Source organism: Aspergillus nomiae (assembly GCF_001204775.2).
Source record: "Aspergillus nomiae NRRL 13137 chromosome Unknown contig00118, whole genome shotgun sequence".
Lineage (NCBI taxonomy): Eukaryota > Fungi > Ascomycota > Eurotiomycetes > Eurotiales > Aspergillaceae > Aspergillus > Aspergillus nomiae.
This window is the reverse complement of record NW_015378173.1, coordinates 889-22,567: the sequence shown is the minus strand read 5'-3', so window position 1 is coordinate 22,567 and position 21,679 is coordinate 889. Positions and strand designations below refer to the sequence as shown.

The 21,679-nt window shown below is 46.7% G+C and overlaps 5 protein-coding genes across 5 annotated transcripts; 3 read left to right on the top strand and 2 right to left on the bottom strand.

Annotated features, from left to right (window-relative positions):
* Positions 1–1,130, top strand: ANOM_007291 (macro domain-containing protein; the record flags this gene model as incomplete). Its single annotated transcript, XM_015552547.1, has 2 exons — positions 1–668; positions 722–1,130. Coding segments are annotated over 2 exons (1,062 nt in total), but the record flags the coding sequence as incomplete, so codon positions are not given.
* A 1,010-nt stretch (positions 1,131–2,140) lies between these two features.
* ANOM_007290 (Zn(II)2Cys6 transcription factor) lies at positions 2,141–4,274 on the bottom strand (the record flags this gene model as incomplete). The annotated part of the gene is made up of 3 exons (XM_015552546.1): positions 2,141–2,984; positions 3,043–3,480; positions 3,544–4,274. The coding sequence occupies 3 exons, from the start codon at positions 4,272–4,274 to the stop codon at positions 2,141–2,143; spliced, it is 2,013 nt and encodes a 670-aa protein (XP_015407294.1).
* A 388-nt stretch (positions 4,275–4,662) lies between these two features.
* Positions 4,663–5,991, top strand: ANOM_007289 (aspartate aminotransferase family protein; the record flags this gene model as incomplete). Its single annotated transcript, XM_015552545.1, has 1 exon — positions 4,663–5,991. The coding sequence occupies one exon, from the start codon at positions 4,663–4,665 to the stop codon at positions 5,989–5,991; it is 1,329 nt and encodes a 442-aa protein (XP_015407283.1).
* A 2,115-nt stretch (positions 5,992–8,106) lies between these two features.
* On the top strand, positions 8,107–9,826 carry ANOM_007288 (uncharacterized protein; the record flags this gene model as incomplete). Its single annotated transcript, XM_015552544.1, has 4 exons — positions 8,107–8,193; positions 8,241–8,321; positions 8,385–8,596; positions 8,755–9,826. 4 exons carry the CDS (start codon positions 8,107–8,109, stop codon positions 9,824–9,826), a joined length of 1,452 nt encoding a protein of 483 aa, XP_015407282.1.
* A 9,752-nt stretch (positions 9,827–19,578) lies between these two features.
* Positions 19,579–21,393, bottom strand: nsdD (GATA-type sexual development transcription factor NsdD; the record flags this gene model as incomplete). Its single annotated transcript, XM_015552543.1, has 4 exons — positions 19,579–19,788; positions 19,920–20,243; positions 20,323–21,261; positions 21,355–21,393. 4 exons carry the CDS (start codon positions 21,391–21,393, stop codon positions 19,579–19,581), a joined length of 1,512 nt encoding a protein of 503 aa, XP_015407284.1.
* Between the last annotated feature and the right edge of the window lie 286 nt (positions 21,394–21,679).

Here is a 21,679-nt window from a genome sequence, read left to right as displayed (position 1 = left end):
TGTGGTTGGAGGAAGTTGGATTCGGATTACAAGATGGCGGCTCCATATTTACCTATTATGGAGATCCCAACCGTTTCTTTGCTGTACAAACTGGGTCGTTTGGCTCCAACCCTATCCCCGAAGTCTCAGCCATCAAAACCATTCAATGACATCATATCTCTTATTCGTAATGACATAACTAAACTGCAAGGCGTGGATTGCATCGTCAACGCAGCAAACAAATCCCTCCTCGGGGGTGGAGGTGTGGATGGGGCCATTCACCGTGCTGCTGGCCCCAATCTCGTACAGGAATGCCGAGCCTTAGATGGTTGTGATACCGGTGATGCTAAGATTACATCGGCCTACAATCTCCCCTGTAAGAAGGTCATCCACACCGTTGGACCTATTTACCGGTACGAACTACGCGGGGGTGATGCTCGACCGGAGGCATTGCTACGGAGCTGCTACCGGCGGAGTCTCGAACTGGCTGTGGAAAATGATATGAAGAGCATTGCATTTGCGGCGATCAGCACCGGTGTGTACGGATACCCCAGTGACGAAGCAGCTCGGGCGGCTCTCGATGAGACTCGGAAGTTTCTGGAAAACCCGAGAAATATTGGAAAACTGCAAAGGATAATCTTCTGCAACTTTGAACGTAAGGATGAGGTTGCCTACGAGGAGATGATCCCGTAAGTATCTCCGTTTCTCCTCACTTGGCTTTATGGTCGCTGACCGGTATCAGTTCGATCTTCCCACCTGTGGAGCAGGACCTTCCAAGTGATTATGTGCCGAAGACCGAATCTCAATCAATCGCTGACGGCGAGTCTTCGCCATCGCTGGACTTACTCGCAGCCAAGCTTCCTGACCCGCCGACTGTTGACCCTACCCTGGATGGCCAGCCGGGAAGCAAGAAACAAAAGATTAACGCAAGCGACGAACAGAGCAGTAGGATTCAAACGGAGGACAAGAGCGAAGACGATTGGGAGGAAGTCAATAAATCCGAAGATGGTCGGACTGAAAGACTAGATGATGAACCGATTGAAATTGATCGACCACCTTCTGTGGCGGATGTTCAGAGTGTTCAATCCAGCGGCATCATTGATATGACCGATTCCCAGTCGACTGGAAGTTTACTAGGAAAGGATTGGTGATTGGATCCACGGATCGGTTGGTGTCCATGCACTCCGAATGTTTATGACTGAATGGCTTTTAATGAATTGGCGTTGGACACGGGCGAACTCGGTTTTATATGGATGGCGTTGATTTTCCTGTTCCTTCTGCTGAATACAATACGCTGAACAGGGATTATTTTATATTCCTTGAATCTTTACCTGTTGACTTGTGTGATATTTAAAGAAATGGGTTTCCCACGGTTTAATTATATCGTCTATCCAACTCAATTCAGTTTTTCAATACTAAACTGCCCCCTAATGTCTTAGCTTAGCAAGCCTAGATTTGGACGTTGAAACATTATGCTAACTATGTTCAACCCGAAACACACGAGGTTATTTATACAGAGGGTCGAAATATGTACCACATTAACCGAAACATACAAACAATGTACGCCGCCTAGTTACCAACCTGCATCTTCCCAGCGCAGCCTTCCATCTCTTCTCTACCGCAGACATCCAACTCCATGAAACCCCAGCGGTAACAACACTCTTTTTTCATTCGAGAAAAACTCGGCCGTCGAATTGTCTCCTCGATCATCGTCTTTGAAACTGATGGTGTGCTGGGTTGCTGCAACAGGTGGGTTGGGATGTATTTGGAGGCCGTTGGAGCTAATATACCTGCTGGTGGTTTGGAAAACACCAGAGCCATATGAAACGCTGTAGGGCATGTTTATATGCTGGCTTGGGTGGCATTTTAGGGAAGTTAGGGCTTTGTTACCGGCTTGACCGATGGACTGGCTTCAGGTATGTCAGGGATTAGTTGAAGGTTTTAGTTCTCTTGGTATGAAGCAACTACATCTAGTCAGACCAACTATGCTCACGTAATTTCCACTCTCACCACATAATACTAGTGATAACTGAGCGGTCTTTATTATGTTGTTCTACACCATATGCGGTGTAAACCACATATTGCACAGATTGTTGTGGCTGAGAGGTCAACAACAGAATTTATACAGGATAACGCCGGACCTCATCTCCTCAAATCCAGCTCAAATCTCAACCGAATCTGAAAGTCCCGGGAATCCGAGAAGCAGTTCATCCAGAAAAGGCGGGTTACAGAAATCAAGTTCTTGGAAAGCGGGCACAGCAGACAAGGAATCGTTCCCAGCGTCGACAGAGCTCAAATTCTCGACTAGATCGCTGCATGTTGCCAAACAGTTGTCCGCAAGATCCCATGAAAACCTGTTGCGATGTGACCGGAGTGTACTGACCATATCTTTTGCAAGGTTGAGGGGGGCGTTGGAGCGTGCATTCCTTCTACGAAGACCGCTTCGGAGCAAGAAGGTGGTGGCGGAGGTCAAGGAGAAGGCATGTACAGGGATCCAGAATCCACGACAATGTGACTCATCTAGCTCCTTTACCAAATGGACGATTTCCTCCGCCGCTCTTTGTGCTTGTGTATAGAATGGAGAGGTAGTGTCGTCGTCGGCTTTCATGGTATCCACGTCTAGGTCGAGTTGGATGCGTCTGAGCAAAAGCTTGACCGCTAGGTAGGCTAGTCGGAAATTTGCTGCGCCTGGAGCATCTAAGTATGTCCCTCGGAGCACTATGCAACGGATATCGTCGCTCAAAGATTCTTCCCAATCGGTGAGAAGCCGCTCGAGGTCCACGGAAGACGTTTCTGGCGGATACGGCGAGCTCTCGGACACCTTGTACACGTGTTGAAGATACGTACCCAACAATTCGGTGAGTGTGATCAAAGAGAGGAAGACTAGTGCAGCTGCTATTTGGGAATGAGATGCATTGGGGGGACAAAGGTCGTCCATGGTCGGATAGGGCACGTCGTATTGCGCGCGGTGGATATGGAGGGGGGTCCCGTAGGCCAAACTGCACCTGTGTGGTGTGTTAGTGCGTCCAAGACAGGGAACCTCTAGATAAAGATGTTTAGTACCAACGGTCATGTATTAGAACGAGCCACCAAATGCGAATCCGAAACCCTTTCTCCATTGGACGAATATTCCAATTGGAAGGGTCGCGGTTTAGACCCAGAGCATTGGACAGGGCGACTGCAGTCCCAACCATCCCCCCATTGCCGAACATGGAGGTACTTGGCCTTCCACAGACATTCAGAATAATCGCCATGACCGTTGATATCCCGGGAGACAGGAATAGCTCCGAATGGAGAGCTTCGTTCGCTTGGTTCCAAATAAAGCGGATATCAGGATAGTGGCCGGACCGCAAACTAGGCGAGTTCTCCCAGTAGATCAGAGCGTTAGCATACAGATTGCAAAGGAGAGCCGGTGATATATTTTCTTTATGTGTGCAATAAACATGTCGAAAGGACATTTCATCGAATATAGGAAAGCATATGTTCACGTAGTGAAAGAACCTACATATTACATGGAAGCAATCAGCCAGTGCTGAACGGTTGGGAGTCAAGTTGACTACTCACAGGTCCACAACATCATTGACGCCTGGCTCTAGGTATTTTTCGATGAATTCGCACTTTGTAGCGGGAAGTGACTGGTTTGCAGAGACTCCTAATGGCCGCCTGGGTACAGTGTTGAACAGCACTGGTCTGACAGGCCGTCTCGAGTTCGGATCCGTCCGAATTATCGACCTCCGCCGAGCATCTGGAACGGTAGAGAGGTAGCTCTCGAGGACATCGTTATCTTCGGCTACTGCAGGACTGACTATATGTGAGCTATCGTCGCCGGCCTCGGCAACGATACCCACTAGGTTAGGAAAGGCCTCTCGACTAAAATGGTCATGAGTGGGAGGGCACGATGGTGCCTCTAGACTGGCTGCGGGCCTGTTGATTATTTGTAGGCCGAACTCTCTTTGGGGGCTAACTGTGTCTACTGCATGATTGGATGCCTCTTGGGAGTGAAGGGAGGCTGACGCTGAACGCCTCTTCTTCGGTTGTGCTGCCCGTGCCTGTCGTGACTTGGGCGTTAACTTCCGCGGCAAAGCTACAGACCCTCGTTGGGAGTTATCCCCTGGCCGAGGATAGATACAATCGGTACCATGAGCCCGACACATGATGCATATGCCGGACGAGTCTGTTGTCCTGCAGCGGGACTTGCGCCTTTTGCAAGGTAGACAGGCCGGATACAGGTGAGACCGATATGGCCTGGCTTCAGCGCTGTCTCCCTCATCACGAACACTGGGGTCTCCCTCCATCTCAGCTGAGTATTCACCTTTTTCCTTTGACAAAGGAAGGTGAAGATAGAAGTCACAACAATACAAGGTGGGGAGAAGGAGTCGAGAGTATGGTCCCGCGGCAAACCCCGCGGCCAACTCCACCGATCTTGCCTACCCGCGAATGAGATATGAAGATGGGGTATACTCACACGATCCGCGGCCAACTCCAGAGTATACTATACGCTGTCTCGCCGCGGAACATCTGGCCGCGGTGCTCATAGTTGTTATATAAGTGACAGCCCTGTCAAAAATGAACACTAATATTTATACCAAGTTTCGCTGGCTGGCTATCTCAAACAGCTTCCTATCTTCACCATCTTCATACTCCATCTAGCTCTCAAGTCAGACTAAAACCAGTATACACACCATGGCCTCCACAGATACAACCGTATTCTTTTCCATGGCGGACAAATATCTAATGAAAACGGGGGTCCCCTTCTCCCCGCTCATTGTGAAAAAAGCCAAAGGCACCAGACTTTACGATGTCAATGACAGACAGATCCTCGACTTCACCTCTGGCCAAATGAGCTCTCTCCTGGGGCATTCTCACCCGGAGATCGTCGAGGTAGTCCAAAAGTACGTCGCAGAGCTCGACCACCTCTTGAGCAACATGATCACCTACCCCGTTGTCGAACTCGCAGAACGCCTATCCCGCTTCCTCCCAGCGCCTCTAGAAAAATCCTTCTTTCTAAACACCGGTTCGGAGGTCACAGAGGCGGCCATCAAGATCGCCAAATGCTATACTGGCAAATTCGAAATTGTTGCTTTCGCCGCAAGCTATCACGGATTAACTCAGGGGTCGGGCTCGGCGACCTACTCAGCCGGTCGTAAAAGCGGAGGCCCCTGCATGCCGGGCCAGCTTGCCTTTCCTGCTCCGTATGCTTATCGCTCGCCGTTCCGGAAGCCCGATGGATCGTACGACTGGGAGGCAGAGATGGACTTCGGCTGGTCAATGATTGACCGTCAGAGTGTTGGCTCCTTGGCTGCGTTTATTATGGAGCCTATTCTCTCCACAGGCGGTATCCTCGAGCTTCCCGCAGGATATCTGCAACGCATGAGCTTGGAGTGCAAGAAGCGCGGCATGTTGATCATTATGGATGAAGCCCAAACCGGGGTTGGTCGAACTGGTCAGATGTTCGCTTGTGAGAAAGACGGAATTGTACCCGATATCCTTGCCTTGTCGAAAACGCTTGGATGTGGTTTGCCCCTTGCATCTGTGAGTACAACCGCTGAAATCGAACGCGGATGCACGGAAGCTGGCTTCCTATGGCTCACTACCCATCTTAATGACCCGCTTACCGCTGCAGTGGGCAGTAAGGTCCTCGAGATCGTCGAGAGGGATAACATCTGTCAGCGAGCTGCGGAGCGTGGTGCACAGTTGCGCGACGGTCTCCTTAAGCTGCAGGAGAAGTATTGGTGTATCGGCGATGTCCGTGGCCGGGGTCTCTTACAGGGCATCGAGATTATCTCTGATGCGGAGACCAAGACCCCTGGGCCAGGCCTCGGACAGGCAGTTTCTGATCGGGCCATGGCAGGGGGTCTCTCCTGCAATATTGTCAATCTTCCAGGTATGGGGGGCGTGTTTCGTTTGGCTCCGCCTGTTACTGTTACCACTGAGGAGATTGAAGATGGTCTAAAGATCTTAGATGAAGCGTTTGGTTATGTTTTGAATGAGAGGAGTAATTGGGCTGTTTGAATATCGAATATCTTTTCTGTACTTGATCAGCATTTAGGCTATGGTTCATAAATTAAATGATGGTTCTATCAGGAAACCCTGTATCAAGGCGTATATAATTCTGTGGTGTCAATTCTTACTTTCTCTTGTCTAGCTTGCCTTACTATGGACGATGGGTTTTACTGCTTCAAGCCGATGGCCGTGAGGCTGTAAAGTTGAGACCTGTATGTTTCATGTAATACCAAATGTCTTAAACCGGGGGCAATGCTTGATCCAGAATTGTGAAAAGCCTTGCCTTATTGCTAAATAATACTGCCTCTCAGTTCCACGTCTATCAAATCGAATAAGAACCAAACAGGGAAGCCGTCGCGGTTCATAGGTCTCCCTGCACAACCACACTGCCATGATTCTTCACCTTTTGCTAGACTTCTCGCGCGTACTCATTGCCAGATATTCTGGAACTCCTTGCTTCATCTAGGAAGAGAGTCGCGAGATCAAGTTAAGTGACAGAGTTTCCATTGTAAAGGCCATAGAACTTTTCCTGAGTTGTCGCATTTAGACGCAATCATTCCATGGCAGTACCATCTTCGCTCTGGAGCTTGATAATTCCATTAGCAAAGGATTCAGACTATCGAGGCGGCAGTGCTATACGAAGGCAAAGTGGCAGGGTCGGGGGCTATCAAAAAATTAGTATGTAGCCTCTTGACCGAGGCTCCCTGAAGGGCTGGTCATCTAGCTATAACTGCCAACCAGAGCCTGTCCACCATCGCTACCCATCTTGCGTATAGGCAGCCGAGGATGGAAAAAGAGAGTATATAAGCTTGAATGCAATCCATGCAGGCTTATAGCAGGATAATTTTCTCAATCGGGGCCTGTGATTTCTACATTTGGTTGCAGGTGAATTTGGGTCATGCCATGTCTTGTGGGTCAGCGGGACAACCTGCTTGGTACATATATTTAGTCACGTGTGACTTACTAGATCCACAAAACCAGAATTTTGTCTTTACTCTTCAAGTATTGTTTTTATAATTTTACTGATACTACAGTTGAAGCAGTTGAAGCAGTTGAAGCTAAGGATTGGTGCAGAATACAGACTAGATAGATACCTACTAGGTAGTATATACCTCGTACTACTAGTAGTAGGGACAGGACTTCAATTCAGCGACCAATCACAATCCCTACAGAGGAACCAATAGGAGCACAGATTCCTTTCAGAAAGTCTGGTTAAACTGTTTGCTACGCTAACGCTCCGCTGCGCAACACAAAGGAATAGGGCCCTATCTGCCAACCTTAGATGGAAGAGTAAAATTGCAATTTGGCTAAAATCTGCATCCAAATACCCAGTGTCCCTCAGTGAAGCAGCTATGTACAAATGGAAAAGTATCGGGGGTAAGATCGAGCTCACTCGAATAGTGTTGGTAAACAGAATTTATCATGTATTAAGGCAACATAGCTACCTGGTGACAAGAAGAAATGCCTATAATATAAACCGAAACACAGCTATGAATGAAGTTCATAAAGGTTGATCGACAAGATTTCAAACATACAGTCCACCCCACAGTAGAGATTTTATAGACCCGATACTTCGATTGCACCGATAATCACAGTAGCCAATACACAAGTGTGCAAGTATCGGGGTACTGAAATTTAATAATATTATTCCTACCTCTTTAGACCAAGGCATGTGTTAGTATCTAGCTGAAGCCTAGCTTCTATCCTTGCAACTAAGGGGTTCCGCAGAACCCTGCCAAACAGACAGACAATATCCCTTTATATGAGATTATATACAATGAAACTGAGGATAAGGGGACGGACTAGAACAATGAAATGGCAGTAGAATAGATTTAGTACACGGTATAGGGTAGGAGGTGTGCCATACAACCGCACTTAACAGTTATAGGGCAGTACTAAGGACACCATAGAAAAGTGAATGTTGATAGTGAATATTTAAGGCCGTTGCTGTCCCTCCTTCCCACTCACCTACTCACACACTCAAATGTTGACTTCCTTGATGCATTAGAACCAGTTTCAACAGCATCAACTTCATAGTATTAATATTTCCCGAATAATCTCCCCAACCCTTCACCTTTCCCCACGCTATCATGGATCAGCCTTGCGAGTGCTTTAGGAACGGCTATGATGAGTGTCTATGTCGATTCTGTACGAGATGTGGAAATTTTGGCCATACAAAATATCACTGCAGAGCAAGGCAATGTGGCCGATGTAATTCGTGGCATTTGTTAGGAAAATGTCCCCTTGACGTGAAACAGTATACCCGTGAGCGAAGAGCGAAGAGCCCTTCATCCACACCAGAAGGGCTTCTTCAGCCAAGCACGAATACTTCAAATGAAGTAAGTTGATACCGGTCTAAAAACCATCAAGCATACTGGAGAAGTGCTTAATGAAACATACAGAGCGATATTTCACAGTCTATTGCCAACGCTGAACCACCTAAGGAAAACCAACTGAATGAGACCCCTGGTGGTGGAGGGCCTGCAACGACCAGAAACAACTTTACCGCAGGGGTAGTTGGGGAACCACTACAGCTCCAGAATATTGGGCCTGTCGATCGTACACTCATCCTGAAGCAACTCATTTCAAAAACAGCAGAAAAGTATGAAGGGAGGTATACGTCGATATTAAACACAGAAGATGTTGGGACAATCCTGGAACAGAATTTGAATCCCACTGTAAGAGACATCTGCAAAAACGGTGACTTTACGCTCTCGAAGTATATCACCCGCTTCTTTTCCCTCTCTGGCATGTTGTTAATAGGGGAAACAGTCTCATAGCCATTGGCCAGAACCCAGAAAGCCTATCCGATTGTGGAGTATACCTCCACATCCTTTGGAGGAAGAGCAACCCACAAAATTTCTGGTTATACGTTGGACAGGCAGCAGAGCTTCGAGAACGTATTCGAACGCATAACGATATCTACCGCCGGAAACGCAACCCATCCCTGCATTACCATGTTTGGGACTCAGCTGAAGATATTGAGTCAGTATTCGTCACACTAGGCTTCAGTGAAAAGCCAACATCTGTCAAGACCCAGCTATTGCTGAACCTACTCGAAATGTGGATGGCACTGGTCTTCCAAACACTGACATCGGTGCACCTGGATCAGTATCTACCCGAGAGTGTGAACAAACTCTGGTCGGGGAATCACCTCAACGTTGCACTGCCTTTGTGGCAAGGCTTCACAGAGGAGGACCAAGCTGTAGGCCTCGCAGTTGGTGGTCGAATGTCTTTTCAGCAGCATTTATTTTCCGACGACCCGACAATTCGTCAATGGGCAGAAAATGCAAGAGACGCGTTTAATGATATCCGAAACTCTCCCGACGCTTTACTGAGACAGTATTATCAAAATCTTCTCTCCAGGTGTCGAGCCCGGGGCCAGGAAGCCTCGCAGAGAAGAAAGTCGATGAACATCATGAAATACTTGGAACCAACAAAGACAACAGTAAAGACGTCCCATGAAGGTGAACTATGCGAAGTATTATGCGGTTCCTTCAGATTTACAATCTCACAGTTGCTTGGACTACATTTGAAAGCTGGTGACCAAGTTTTCCTTCAATTCCACCTAGCAGGAAGCCGTCACCCCAACGCCTATGCTCAATTGGCTGAAACAAGAGACCCAGCGAGTCGACTGGCAGTTTCAATCAGCGGTCATGATGCCCAGGGAAGTTTCCACACCTGGCTCCAAACCCAGGGAATTCGAAACGTCTACAAAATGAATTCTCTAGTGGATGTGCTGGAGGGTTTTTCCTTCGAGGAAAGCCAAAAATTCGAACGACGTTGGCATTCAGTGAGGCTGGTTGCTGGTGATGGATCTTCACGGAAGAATGTGTATACTTGAGTACAATCCAAGGGAAGGGGGAAAAAAACATAGGAGTAGCATGTCCTGGTTTCGATCCAGGGACCTATTGTTTGTTAGATAACTAGTTCTAATTGAATGAGGAATCAAGGATAAGCTTACCTCCGGGTTATGAGCCCGGCGCTCTTCCCCTGAGCTAACATGCTGCGGTGAATATTGTTGTATAGAGTGAATATAGAACCAGTCTCATCTAAACGGATAAGAAAGTATAAAAAAGAAAGCTGAATATGGAAATTCAGATATTAGTAGTATAGCATGTCCTGGTTTCGATCCAGGGACCTATTGTTTATTAGATAACTAGTTTTGATTGAATGAGGAACCAAAGATAAGCTTACCTCCGGGTTATGAGCCCGGCGCTCTTCCCCTGAGCTAACATGCTGCGGTGAATATTTGTGTATATTATTGATATATAATCAGTCTCATCTAACGGGTAAGAAAGTCGTGTCTAAAAAAATCTCGGTGGTGCTCAAAATTCTGCTACCATCTCTGAACCCTGTTCAAGGGTTTTCCGTGTATAGGCTCAGCGGGGGCCAAATTTATATTTTTGAACCCTGGTCAGCGGATATAGAGTCTTGGTATATAAAAGTAAACTATATTGACCTTACGTACTGTATATAAACTTAGCCGATACTCAAAATATAGTGAATATATAGTTAGTATATAGTAAGTATATACTCAAAATTATATCCCTGCAAGTGCCACCCTATTTATTCAAATTTATTAAAAATATTTTAAAAGGATACATTGTCTGTTTCTGCTTATTAAAATCTGCAGAATTTTAGATTGGGTAGAATTTATTCTGAACGGGGCTCAAAAATATACCATGTATATGTTGAACAGGGTTCAAGAGGTGGTGGCAGAATCCCAAAAATTTTGAACCCCGTTCAGGTTTTTCCGGATTCCGTGTTGAGCACCGCCAAGCTTTTTTTTGAACCCAGTTCAACTGTGTGCCCTAAGAAAGGGTAAAAAAGAAGGCTGAATGTGCAAATTCAGACATTAGTAGTATAGCATGTCCTGGTTTCGATCCAGGGACCTATTATCTGTTAGACAACTAATCTTGATCAGAGAGAGAAGGATAAGCTTACCTCCGGGTTATGAGCCCGGCGCTCTTCCCCTGAGCTAACATGCTCTGATTGGTGGAATGCTTGAATAAGTTAGCATACTTGAATGGAATGCCTTGGTCTCTATCTAATTCTCGGAAGAGGCAAAAGGGTAGGGCAGGGTAGTAGGACATGTAGGATCACTCTAGCTCTGACTATAAGACTGGAAATGCTTCGATTACTAGTCAAATTGGTTTTGTCGGTTGTTAATGTGTCATAAGCAGCTTGGAAAGCAAACGCTGCTATCTCTATATTATATACTGGTGGCGGGCTATTATATGTGTAAATCATAAGAATTATGTGAGCAGATGCTATGCGGTATATGCTTTCTTTCACTACCAGTTCTATTTATGTTCTTCGGCTTTAATCTGAATGTCTGATTGATTTTACCCATTTTACCTGGTTGGTATCCATATTGATACCACCGTTTCTACATCCTAGGGACATAGACGATTGGTAAAGTGACCTGTGTATATAGGGCTACAAGAAGTCTCGGCTAGAGCAGGGAAGAGGAGGGAAAAAGATATATTGAAAAAGGGGAGAGAAATGGAAAGTATCTGGCTTCTGATTAACCTGCGGATAGCATCACCATGTGAAACTTCGCTGTGTTACCTACTCTGGAAGATAATAAAGGAATGTTTCTACAAGGAATTGGTCATTGGTATTTGCAAACAATACGCCTAGAAGTCAGCAACAGCAAGGCACAAATTAAAAAGCCTGTATATCATACCCGAGACACTTGGTCAATCACGTCAAGGTGTCCTTGTATATTTCCGTCTAAAAATCGAAATATAAAAGTGATTCCCAGCAATTCTTCAGGCGCCGGGGAGATAGTGGAATTGCTAATCAACAGCGGAGGCTCAAGTATTTTAGTAACAATGAACATAGTGTCTACATCAGCAACTACCCTGCCAGTCATGGGTTATTTATCAGAATCCGAAGGACAACTCGCCGGAAAGATGATTTCTAACTCTGAAAGGGCATTGGACTGTGTTGTAGGCAATCCGGGACTTAGTGGTCTTCGCACCATACTTGATATACCCATAGAAACTCCACTGGAATACAATTCTAACAGTTCGGAGTAATTTAAAATAAGCACTATGAAAATATTTCGTCATTCTGGAAGCTGCTAGTCAAAACCACTCTCTCGAGGAGTCTTATACCCACTCATATACATGTTAAAGTCCCAGGAGAGGCAACCACAATATAAGGGAGACTTTTGGTATGCGCAGTGAGGCTAGTGTATCTGAATTGCGTACAGTTGCTCCTAGTATTGGCATAGTCAGACGCGATGATAACGTAGCTCCATGAAGATATTTCAGCTGGCATAGTTGTAGTTTTGGTGCAGATCAAGGTGGGCATCCTGGAAAGACGGTGGTGTTACAACCAGCATATTTCTTTTTGCCTATCGACGCGCCGAGGAGGGGCAATACCATCCAGGGAAGCTTGAGGTTTATCTGTAGCTTTAGACAGAATTAGAGAATACCTCTGGCATCTAGCGCCGGAAGGTTTACAAGAGGTTGACTTAACATCAATCCTAACGTCGGCATATGTGAATCACTGACTCACCCTTCATCACTATTTGAAATGAGCTAATACAAGCCTTGTTTAGCATTGTAGGTTTCCAAAATTCATCATCCAACGACATAGCCCATACTTCTTCGGATTTCACGTTACACACCTGATGTAGGAATGTAATACGGAGATACTTTCTGACTTTCTGAGTCTCAACCAAAGCGTCTAATAATAACCGCAATATTAGTTACGTTCATAATACCTCACCAGTGAAGTAGGATAGAAACACTCATCATGTCCAGAGTGGTGGTACACGTCAGAGGGAGAGATATCCCTCGCCTCAAATTCTGAGAAGTAAAGCACCGATAGAACAAGCTATGGAGAATGGACATAGAGAGCTTCGTAGGGAGCCTTGACCTATGCATATTCTCCACAGAATATGTGTCTACTAAGTCTTGAGTTCAAAAACTGATAGGTAAATTCCCATTTTACCTACCTCTCAACTTCTATGTCAAGTCCACATCCACTTGACCATGTCCATCAGTCGTAAGAAGTCGCTTCATGCTTCACTATCAGCTAGAAGGGTTCGGTTTCTAAGAAAGTCTGTCTGCGCCGCAGTGGAAAGACTGCTACAAAGTTTCCATCTTGCCAACGATCGCCCAATCAATCGGGCTCATCCCACACCAACCTCGCAAGAAACCACTCGATTCGTCGCGAATCACATATATAAACAAATTTCCGGTTCAAGATACCCCACTCATCTAGTTCCTAATAAATTCTCAGTTTATTGGCGCCAACGGAATAATATCGAGATCGCACAGGGCTCCTTGCAGTCCGTGCATGGAGACCAACATATAAAGCTAGCGATGTGATATCAGGTTCAACAATAGTGACCAGCGCAGCTGATACCTGGGGAGAGTCCCACAATGCAGCGTTGACAGCCAACATCTCAGCCAACAAATACCGATGGCGCGATGGTTCGAGGGCCCTGCATGATGTGGCAATCGCGGTACGTATATCATGGGATATATGTCACAATGTCGAACCTCATTATTTGTATAAGCACAACTTATTGCATGATTTCACATAAACGCCGAAAGCCCTGAGCGAGCGCCAGCCGTTCCGGGCCAGCTAATGCAAGGGCAGGTGTCAATGGTCCCAATTGGAAGCCTGACAAATGGCTCCAGGATATTTTCCACGCATGGATCTTGTGATTGCAGCATCGATATCCATCAATTAAATTAATTGGTTCCGATTGTGATACGGATGATACATGTCTGCTGCAACATGTCTGGTCACCCTGGCGATAACCTCAAGGGCGAAGACGGTCAAGATCCCACTAAGCCTCCGGGTAAATGTCCGATTTGACGGCTAGTAAGTTATAATACAGGCCAGTAATGCCGTTGCCTTTTTGGCTGCCTGGGGCGGATGGGAAATTGATAGCTCTTATCAATGACAGCTGTCAACACATCCCTTGCGTACGGCAATTCAAATCGAAGGATTCACGAGCTTCACCGACATAGGACGCCTAATCGAGTCGATATCTGGTAGCGAGAGCCTCTGAGACTATCGCTTGAACTATGTGTCCTTTTCGTCAGGAGACCAGCATGAAAGGCGGGTCGGCAACGAGTCGATCGGCGGCCGAGTCCCAGAGTTCGACACAGTAAAGAAACAAATAAGAAGAGAGGACGGCAGGAGCGATCTCAAGCTAGCGATCTGGGTTTCTCACTAAGACATCCAACGATCTCCAGTGAGTGGATCCGAACCATGATGCAGACTCGGATCCTTTAACTACAATTCCAAATTCTAATCTGCAAAACCAAAACAAAAGGGCGAAAACTGAAACAAAGAGGGAACAAAAAAACCAAAATTACGACGCCAGTCCCGTTTCAATATTTCTTTTCTCAAAAACCAAAACTTCTATATGTCCACTTCTCCAGAGAAAAGAAAAACAAACGCAAGAAAAACGGCCCACCGCCAGGTCCAGGACCCATAATCGATCCGATTTCCGATAATCTCTCACCCGGCGATCGCGGCTGAGACTTCCACCCAAAGAACGATAAGCAGCTGCCTCAGGCTTCCCCACTTGGCACCGATCCAAAGGCCGCCGCCTTTTGGAAATGGGTTTAGACCAACTTTTAGTTGAACAATGGTCACGCCCACCATTATTGGCCTAAAATAAATTTCCACAGCGGTTCTCCATTTTAGGCATGCGACGACGACGGCGGGATTTGCCGGTGGGGTTGAAGGAGTGAATCAAATCCCGTATGTGCATTTGCATACTGCATTGCGATATTCTGCATTATCTCCTTGTCTCGGTGTATTTTCGCTGGAGCCCGGCCAACGGAAGGATGGAAGATGGTTATAATCCCAACCAGAGGATAGTATATGTATTATGGAGTGATCCAACACCGAGTACGGAACGGTCTGCAAATAGTTCCAGCGTTATGTCGAAGTTAATTTCTTCTGTCCTATAGAATTTGGTACACTGCATTTAACCATACATATGACTTTGCACTAGGGAAGACAGTTCATGTATGCAGACCCCATCGAACCATTCAACGAGGAAAAGGGAAAACCAAAAAGAAAAAAGAAATATGACTACTATTCGTTTTTATTTTTTAATCCCCTCGTGTTCGTGCCGCGTTCCATGTCCCATTACGGAGAACCCCGTTTTTTTTCCCTCAGGGGCCAGAGAGAGTGAGTCCGTGTCCATGTCCGTGTCCCACTACGATAGCAGGGATTATTTGCTGGTGTTTCCGATCATCCCGGGACTATGGGAAGTCTAAATTCGAGATCAACTTCAATAGTCTGAGCTGATATTTTTATTTTTCTGGAGCCCGTTGAATTCATTGTTTTACATACGGCTGCATACAAACATACCCTGACGGAGTACAGGCTTATTTGTATTCCCAGAGAAACCGCCCACAGAAAGAAAAAGTATGCATAGATGTACGAACTAGGTTAAGATATCATGCAACAGAAGCATGAGATCAATCCAGATAACCCTAATGAGGAGTTAAAAAGCCACCCAGTCACGGCCCGTGTAACACTTATCCCTGCAAATCTGATACGCACGCCCACAAATAAACTATCCCATTATTCTTTTCAGCTCGTGTTCCACGGCATATGTACCGCACTACGGACCGGTTGCGAGCGTAACGTTGTACACTGACTAGTTCGAGGGCTGGACCCAATTAGTTGGGTTGGAGGTGGTACATAGACTCGGCGAGATTTTTTTTTCTTTTTTCCTTTTTTCATTCACGAAGGGAGATCTGTACGGTATGTATGTATGTATGTATGTATGAAAGTAAGTATGTATGTATGTGTAAGTATACATGGACAGGTGTTCCTCAAATTGTTATCCCTCAGATAGCTAAGCTGCAGAAGCTCGCATGCAAAAACTAAACGCAAAATTAAGGATTGAACTAGTAATGAAAATAACTGTAGCTGGTGAATCCGTACCCCAACAACCTCCCAAGCAAAAACTAAACCAAAGCATGTGGGCCAGAATCAGATCCAGAACCAAAGATAGTTCTGAAGATCTACAACTCCCCGAGCACGGGCTTCTCCTCCTCCCCGAGAGCCCGAATCGAGATCTTCCCCGGCGTAAGGGACAAAAAACATGAAAAGTGGGAAGCGAAGCGCTGAATATTCAACACAACGTATCTGCGTATCGGAGAGCCGGTGGAGACAGGCATCAAAAAACCGTGATCGGGACGTTCCGGTTGCTGGACCCAACCAGCTGCTGCAGTCCTTAGTAAGTTATGGGGACAAGACGGCAAAGATACCCAAGCAATCAGATGCCAAAGCTCTCGGAACCGGAGGGCCGTTTCGAGGCTCCGAGATGCTCGATGCTATAAAATTATCTGAGTCATTGCGAGAAAAGAGACAAGTACCGGGCGGGTATACGGAGTACGGTAACACGCCATGCACGTACGCATGCATCATGTACGTGTTGCATGTACACAGCCACGATGAGTTCAGCTGAGGATGGTCAAGAAAGGGGACGTCGCTGCATATACCCCACATTTTTCTCTTCGTTGTTTGCCAGTCAGAACTTGAACCTCGCGGGTCGCTTCCCGAACGGGGTTATCAGTCAAGCACCGGGGTGCAGATCCATCTTGCCTGAAGGGGTGCAGCTGGAGAAAGGCATTCAGCTGTCTTTGTTTTTATTGTTATTGCCAATATTATTTGATTTGGTTTTGGTTTTATTTTTATTCGTGCCCTTCAGGTAAGGACGACGTGTCCTGCGAAGGATGGATGATCTTTCGGTGATTGACCGCTCGAAGGGTCAAACAATGGGACTGCATTTGACTCGGTGGTAAGGGATGATCGTTGGAGTCATGAATGATATTTGAGGTGGTTTGGAGTTCTTGGTATGCGTGGAACAGGGCCTCGATATGGAGACCTACTAGTAAACAATGAGCCATGAACACATTAAGAGTAAGTCCTAGAGAGACAAAACACCCCATAATTAGCAGATGGAGAAATGACCTAATTAGCCAGCCACGCCCAGACCAAAAGCAATCTTAAAATCTTCCAGAACAAAGTCAACAAACACTCTAAATTACGTCCCAAATGACGTCGACATGGACCCGACCGGCCGGGTCTCGGAGACGCTCCATTCTTTTTGGATCAATGGGGCCAACTTAAACCGACAGATGGTTCCAACCTTGGAACACAATCATACCATAAACTTCCTAATGGGGGAAATCCTCGGCTGGAAGGATTTGCATGGCAACGGAGCCTAGTACCGTCTAGGTTAAGACGGTGGCATGATCAAACTGATTTGAAATCAAAAGTGAGGCACCGATGCACACGGCAGGCGAATAATTCCAAATACTCAACGTCAAGTCATTCAAACAGATGGGGCAATCCAAGCAAGTAGCGGTATGTATAGTACTTTCACGGTACTCAGATGTACACGTATGTATGTATGTATGTATCGTATTTAATTTAGGTAGGGGACCGAGATTAGGAACCGAGTTAAAGTGCTTCCTGCCTAATTAGGTATGTCAGGGCAGACACCTTATGTCCCTCGATTGAAGCCTCACTATGGAAAAGATAAAGACAAAGACAACGGAAAATTCAAAAGAAAATTCGGATTCCAGTAAACTTTTGTCGTTTGTCTTAATCATGTCAAATGAACAGGGAAATCTTCGAATCGAAAATACCAGATACCATACACAAGATGTTACACCCACCGAAAGCCGCAGATGGCCGAAACCACAGGAGAACAGATCCGAGACATCTCCATCGCCATCTCCATACATACGTGTTTCTAGAAGGCATGGTATATTGAAAATATTGAGCGGTGAGACAAATGTTTCCGTCACCATCTGGTGGCGTTGGGATCATAAGCCATGATCGGTTGAAGCCGATATCATGCAAGATGAGATGAGATGCGATGAGATCAGATCCCGATCGATTTCGATAGTCGCATTGGCGCCCCTTGAACCAGCCCTTGGACCCAACCAGTCCACCCCAACTAAATTGTTTTAAGATTAATATCGTTCTGCGACACCAAGAATCTGAAAAATGAAGAATTTGATGAACCTTAAACCCCCAACAAGATCAATCGGCCAAATCTCACTTTCTCCGCGGAAGCGTTAAGCCGCTCAAAAAAGAAAAGATCGATGGCAACGCTCAGGCCATCTTGAACTGGTCCCGTGAGCTGGTTCTAGTCTGTTCTAGGGCCGCTTGGCATAGTTGCCATGGACTGCCAGCCAATCAACGCTTGGCAGCTGGGCAATTGAGTCGGATTACGTAAATTGTATACGCTATACTGGATTTGGAAAGTTGAGGATTGTGTCGTATCGATGGCAAACTTGACTTTTTCGCAATCGGGCGTATATGCTTATGTGAGACGCTTTTTTCTTTTTCTTTTCCTTTTCCTTTTGCCAAATGATGTATTTTGATCCAAAAAGAATCTTTTTTTCGTAGAGCCTCAGGTCTTGAGAATGACGTAGGGCGAGGCGTCACAAGAGGTTGCCCAGATTCACATGGCATCAGACCAGATCCAACCATGCAGTATGTCCCTAGTTAGTACCACTGGTGGTAGCGAACAGAATCCCGATGACCACGCAACTAGTGAGAATGGTATCCATCATCCCAAAATGGATAATTATACTAGGAGGCAAACCATCTTAAGGTCGCCGAACACTCGGGGAGGTCAACACGATGACGGCGGTGGCGGATCTACAGGGTCTCGGGAAGACCGATCGATACAAAACAAACCTCCGATTTGGACATAATACGTTGCCCCCTAACTTGCATCCAGGGCTCAAGTAGGAGATGACCATCTTGATCAGACCACCTCGAGCCAAGCCCGGTGTGTGATATTCGCCACCACTGCGGATCCATGAATTGGGTGCCTTACGCCAGAACGAGAGAGCGACTCGAATAGAGATCTTGGTTTACATCAGATATGTATAGTATTATTGTCCGTGACTAGTCAACTTTTCGAACAGAGGCAATTCAATCAAATAAGGTTACATTAATCACTGCATCGAATCAAGCGCCTCTTTAAACCTCCCATGGAAAACGTGAGTGCATAAGAAACATCATATGGCACACTGGGAGTGTAGGGCAATCAAGTAAGGTTGGGTAGGAGACGTGGGTAACTGGGGTATAATTGTAACAGATCGCAAAACAGTAAGGAAAAACCGGTGAACAAAAGAAAATAAAAAAAAAAGGCAAGGAGAAAGAAACTGTGTACATGCTGGTCCCACAGAAACGACACAATAACCAGAGCGAAAGTCTATCCAGATGCCTTTTTCCCACAACGTGCGAGGGGTATTAAAAAAGTAACTCCAACGACCAATCGGACAAGAACAGAAAAAGTCCAACATGCTCGGAACATTTCGTAACCACACCTGAAAAGGAAACCCGGAGCCCAAAACAAATCGAACTGTATCATGTCCAAGGTGAATTATCAGGAATGACACCAACATATGAGGTTTATGATCAACGAGGAAATAGAGGCACAGAACGCCAAACACTTCTAATCCCAAAGCCTTTCTTCGTTTTTCTTTCTTTCTTTCTTTTTCTTTTTCTTTTTCTTTTCTTTTCTTTTTTTTCTGTTTTTCAGCGCCACATAAAGGGACGTCTGATATGTTAACGGCCAGTTGGAGATGCGGAGTCAAGAGTCTTGGGTTTAAGGTTGGAACCCAAGGACGATGCCTGTTTGGCACCCATCTTGCGCGTCAACTTGGCATAGTGCAATCCACATGCGTTGCATAGAGTCCGAGCACCATCTGGACCGCGGCGCCATTCTGGTGTCTCAGCTCGGTTGCAACTGTGGCAACGGCCAGGGGGGGCTGCTTTCTGTAGTTTGTGTTAGTGACAGCGAATAGGAAAACAGGGATAAACCGGATGGATCCAGGGTACTGGGACCATGGGGCCCATTCACACACAGACAGCAAGGAACAAAAAATAGGGAAAAAAAGGGAACATACCCCTCGTCGCTTCTTCGAATCTGGTCCGGCAAAGCCGCCACTACCCTTGTATTCGTCTTGGTACATTGCCATGTGGTCATCGTCACGGACCCCACCGGCCTTGAAGGCTTTTCTTTGGGCCATTTGTTCTGCCAATGCGTGCTCTTGGCTCACAACTGCAGCTCGTATACGTAGTAAGGCATCCTGGTTCCGGCGCTGAACACTAAGCATCTCCTCCACTTCCTGTAGAGAGGGCATTGCAACGGGCCCAGAACGCTGGGACTGGTGCGCTCTTGCAGCGTAGTGCCGTGAAAAGTCCAGCGTGCGCGTGCTCATCTCCGCAATCTATTCATAATTAGCCAACTGAAAAGAGGATCGAGTATCCACTCTAAAGCCACGTTTCCCAGGGGACAAGGTCACGTACCTCATTGAGCGATGTCTCCACATCATACACGTCCAAATGCCGTTTGACAGAATCGCCCGGGATCTGTCCCGCAATAGCACGACCCGTAAGTCCGGCCTTCATTTCCTCGACACGCGCCATTTCGGGCACACCCGACTTCCATGTAGTACCGTAGGGTCGGGTGTCATACGCAACTGGATACGCTGGCGCATTTGGTGGAGGCTGCGACTGGAAGGAGAAGTTCTGCGGAAATGGACCATAGCCATTGGGAGAGGCGATGCTGCCCGCAGAAGTAGGAGCACTATATTCATACGCCGATCCCGTCTGTGAGCCAGCAATTGACGTGATCCCCGTTTTTTGACTCTGCGTGGGTGATTTGCCCGAACTCAGGGATTGAATCGAGTGATTTCGCGAATCTTGAGTGGTAACTGACGCCAAACTCCCCCGAGATGCTTCTGCTTGCAGTTGAGGTTGAGGGTACGCTGAGTCCCGCACCACATAAGGCCCTGATGATATTACATTTGAAAACGGATTCGATGGTCCTGACGGTGCTTCGACAGTCGGTCGTCCTATAACATTTGAAGATAGAAGATGCGAATGTGGCGCATGAGGAGGCTGCTGAGGAGCCGCCGACGTGGGCGCAGGATACGGAAGGGGGTTATCATTTCCTAAAGCCTCGTGGATGGACGGAAGTGATTGCCTTTGTGGTTGTGACTGTTGCTTCTCCTTCTCCTCTTCAAGTACGCGCCGCGAATCCGTAGGCGAGATATAACCAGGCTGCACAGAGGGTGCGCTGGCGGACGATGTTGGGTACGAGCATGGTAATGGCTGGCCGGAATACATGCTTGTTGGGCTGAGAAGAGCTCCTGGCGATGTTACAGGGCCCGGTGCAACAGCTGGGTGTTTTGGGGGATATCCCGATCCGTCTTTTCCTAGAAAACCAAGGCTGGTAGATGGTCCCTACGTGTCCAGGAAGGTTGAAATCAGTACATGTGATCCGAAATGAACTCGGACGCTTGAGGTGACGAGGAGGCGATGAAATTAATAAGGTACGAACCTATGCCTATGACTGGCTTCCAATGACCCCATCATGCCAATGCTTCCGATTATATCTTTGCGATTTCGCCCTTGACCTCATGCACCATCAGTCACCTCGGCTAAAATATAATAGCGTACCGTGGGAGAGGGTACCGATTCGTTAATTATTAAAAATAAAATAAATCAAAGGGATAAAAAAGATGATAGCGTGAGTGGGTTTCAACGGCGAAAGCGACCGGCCGAGAACAGTGAGCTTCAGAGGCGAAGGGATGGAAAGGAATAACAATTCCAACCGTTTTTCCGATAAGCGATTGCCGTCCTTCGAGTGCGCGTCACCAAC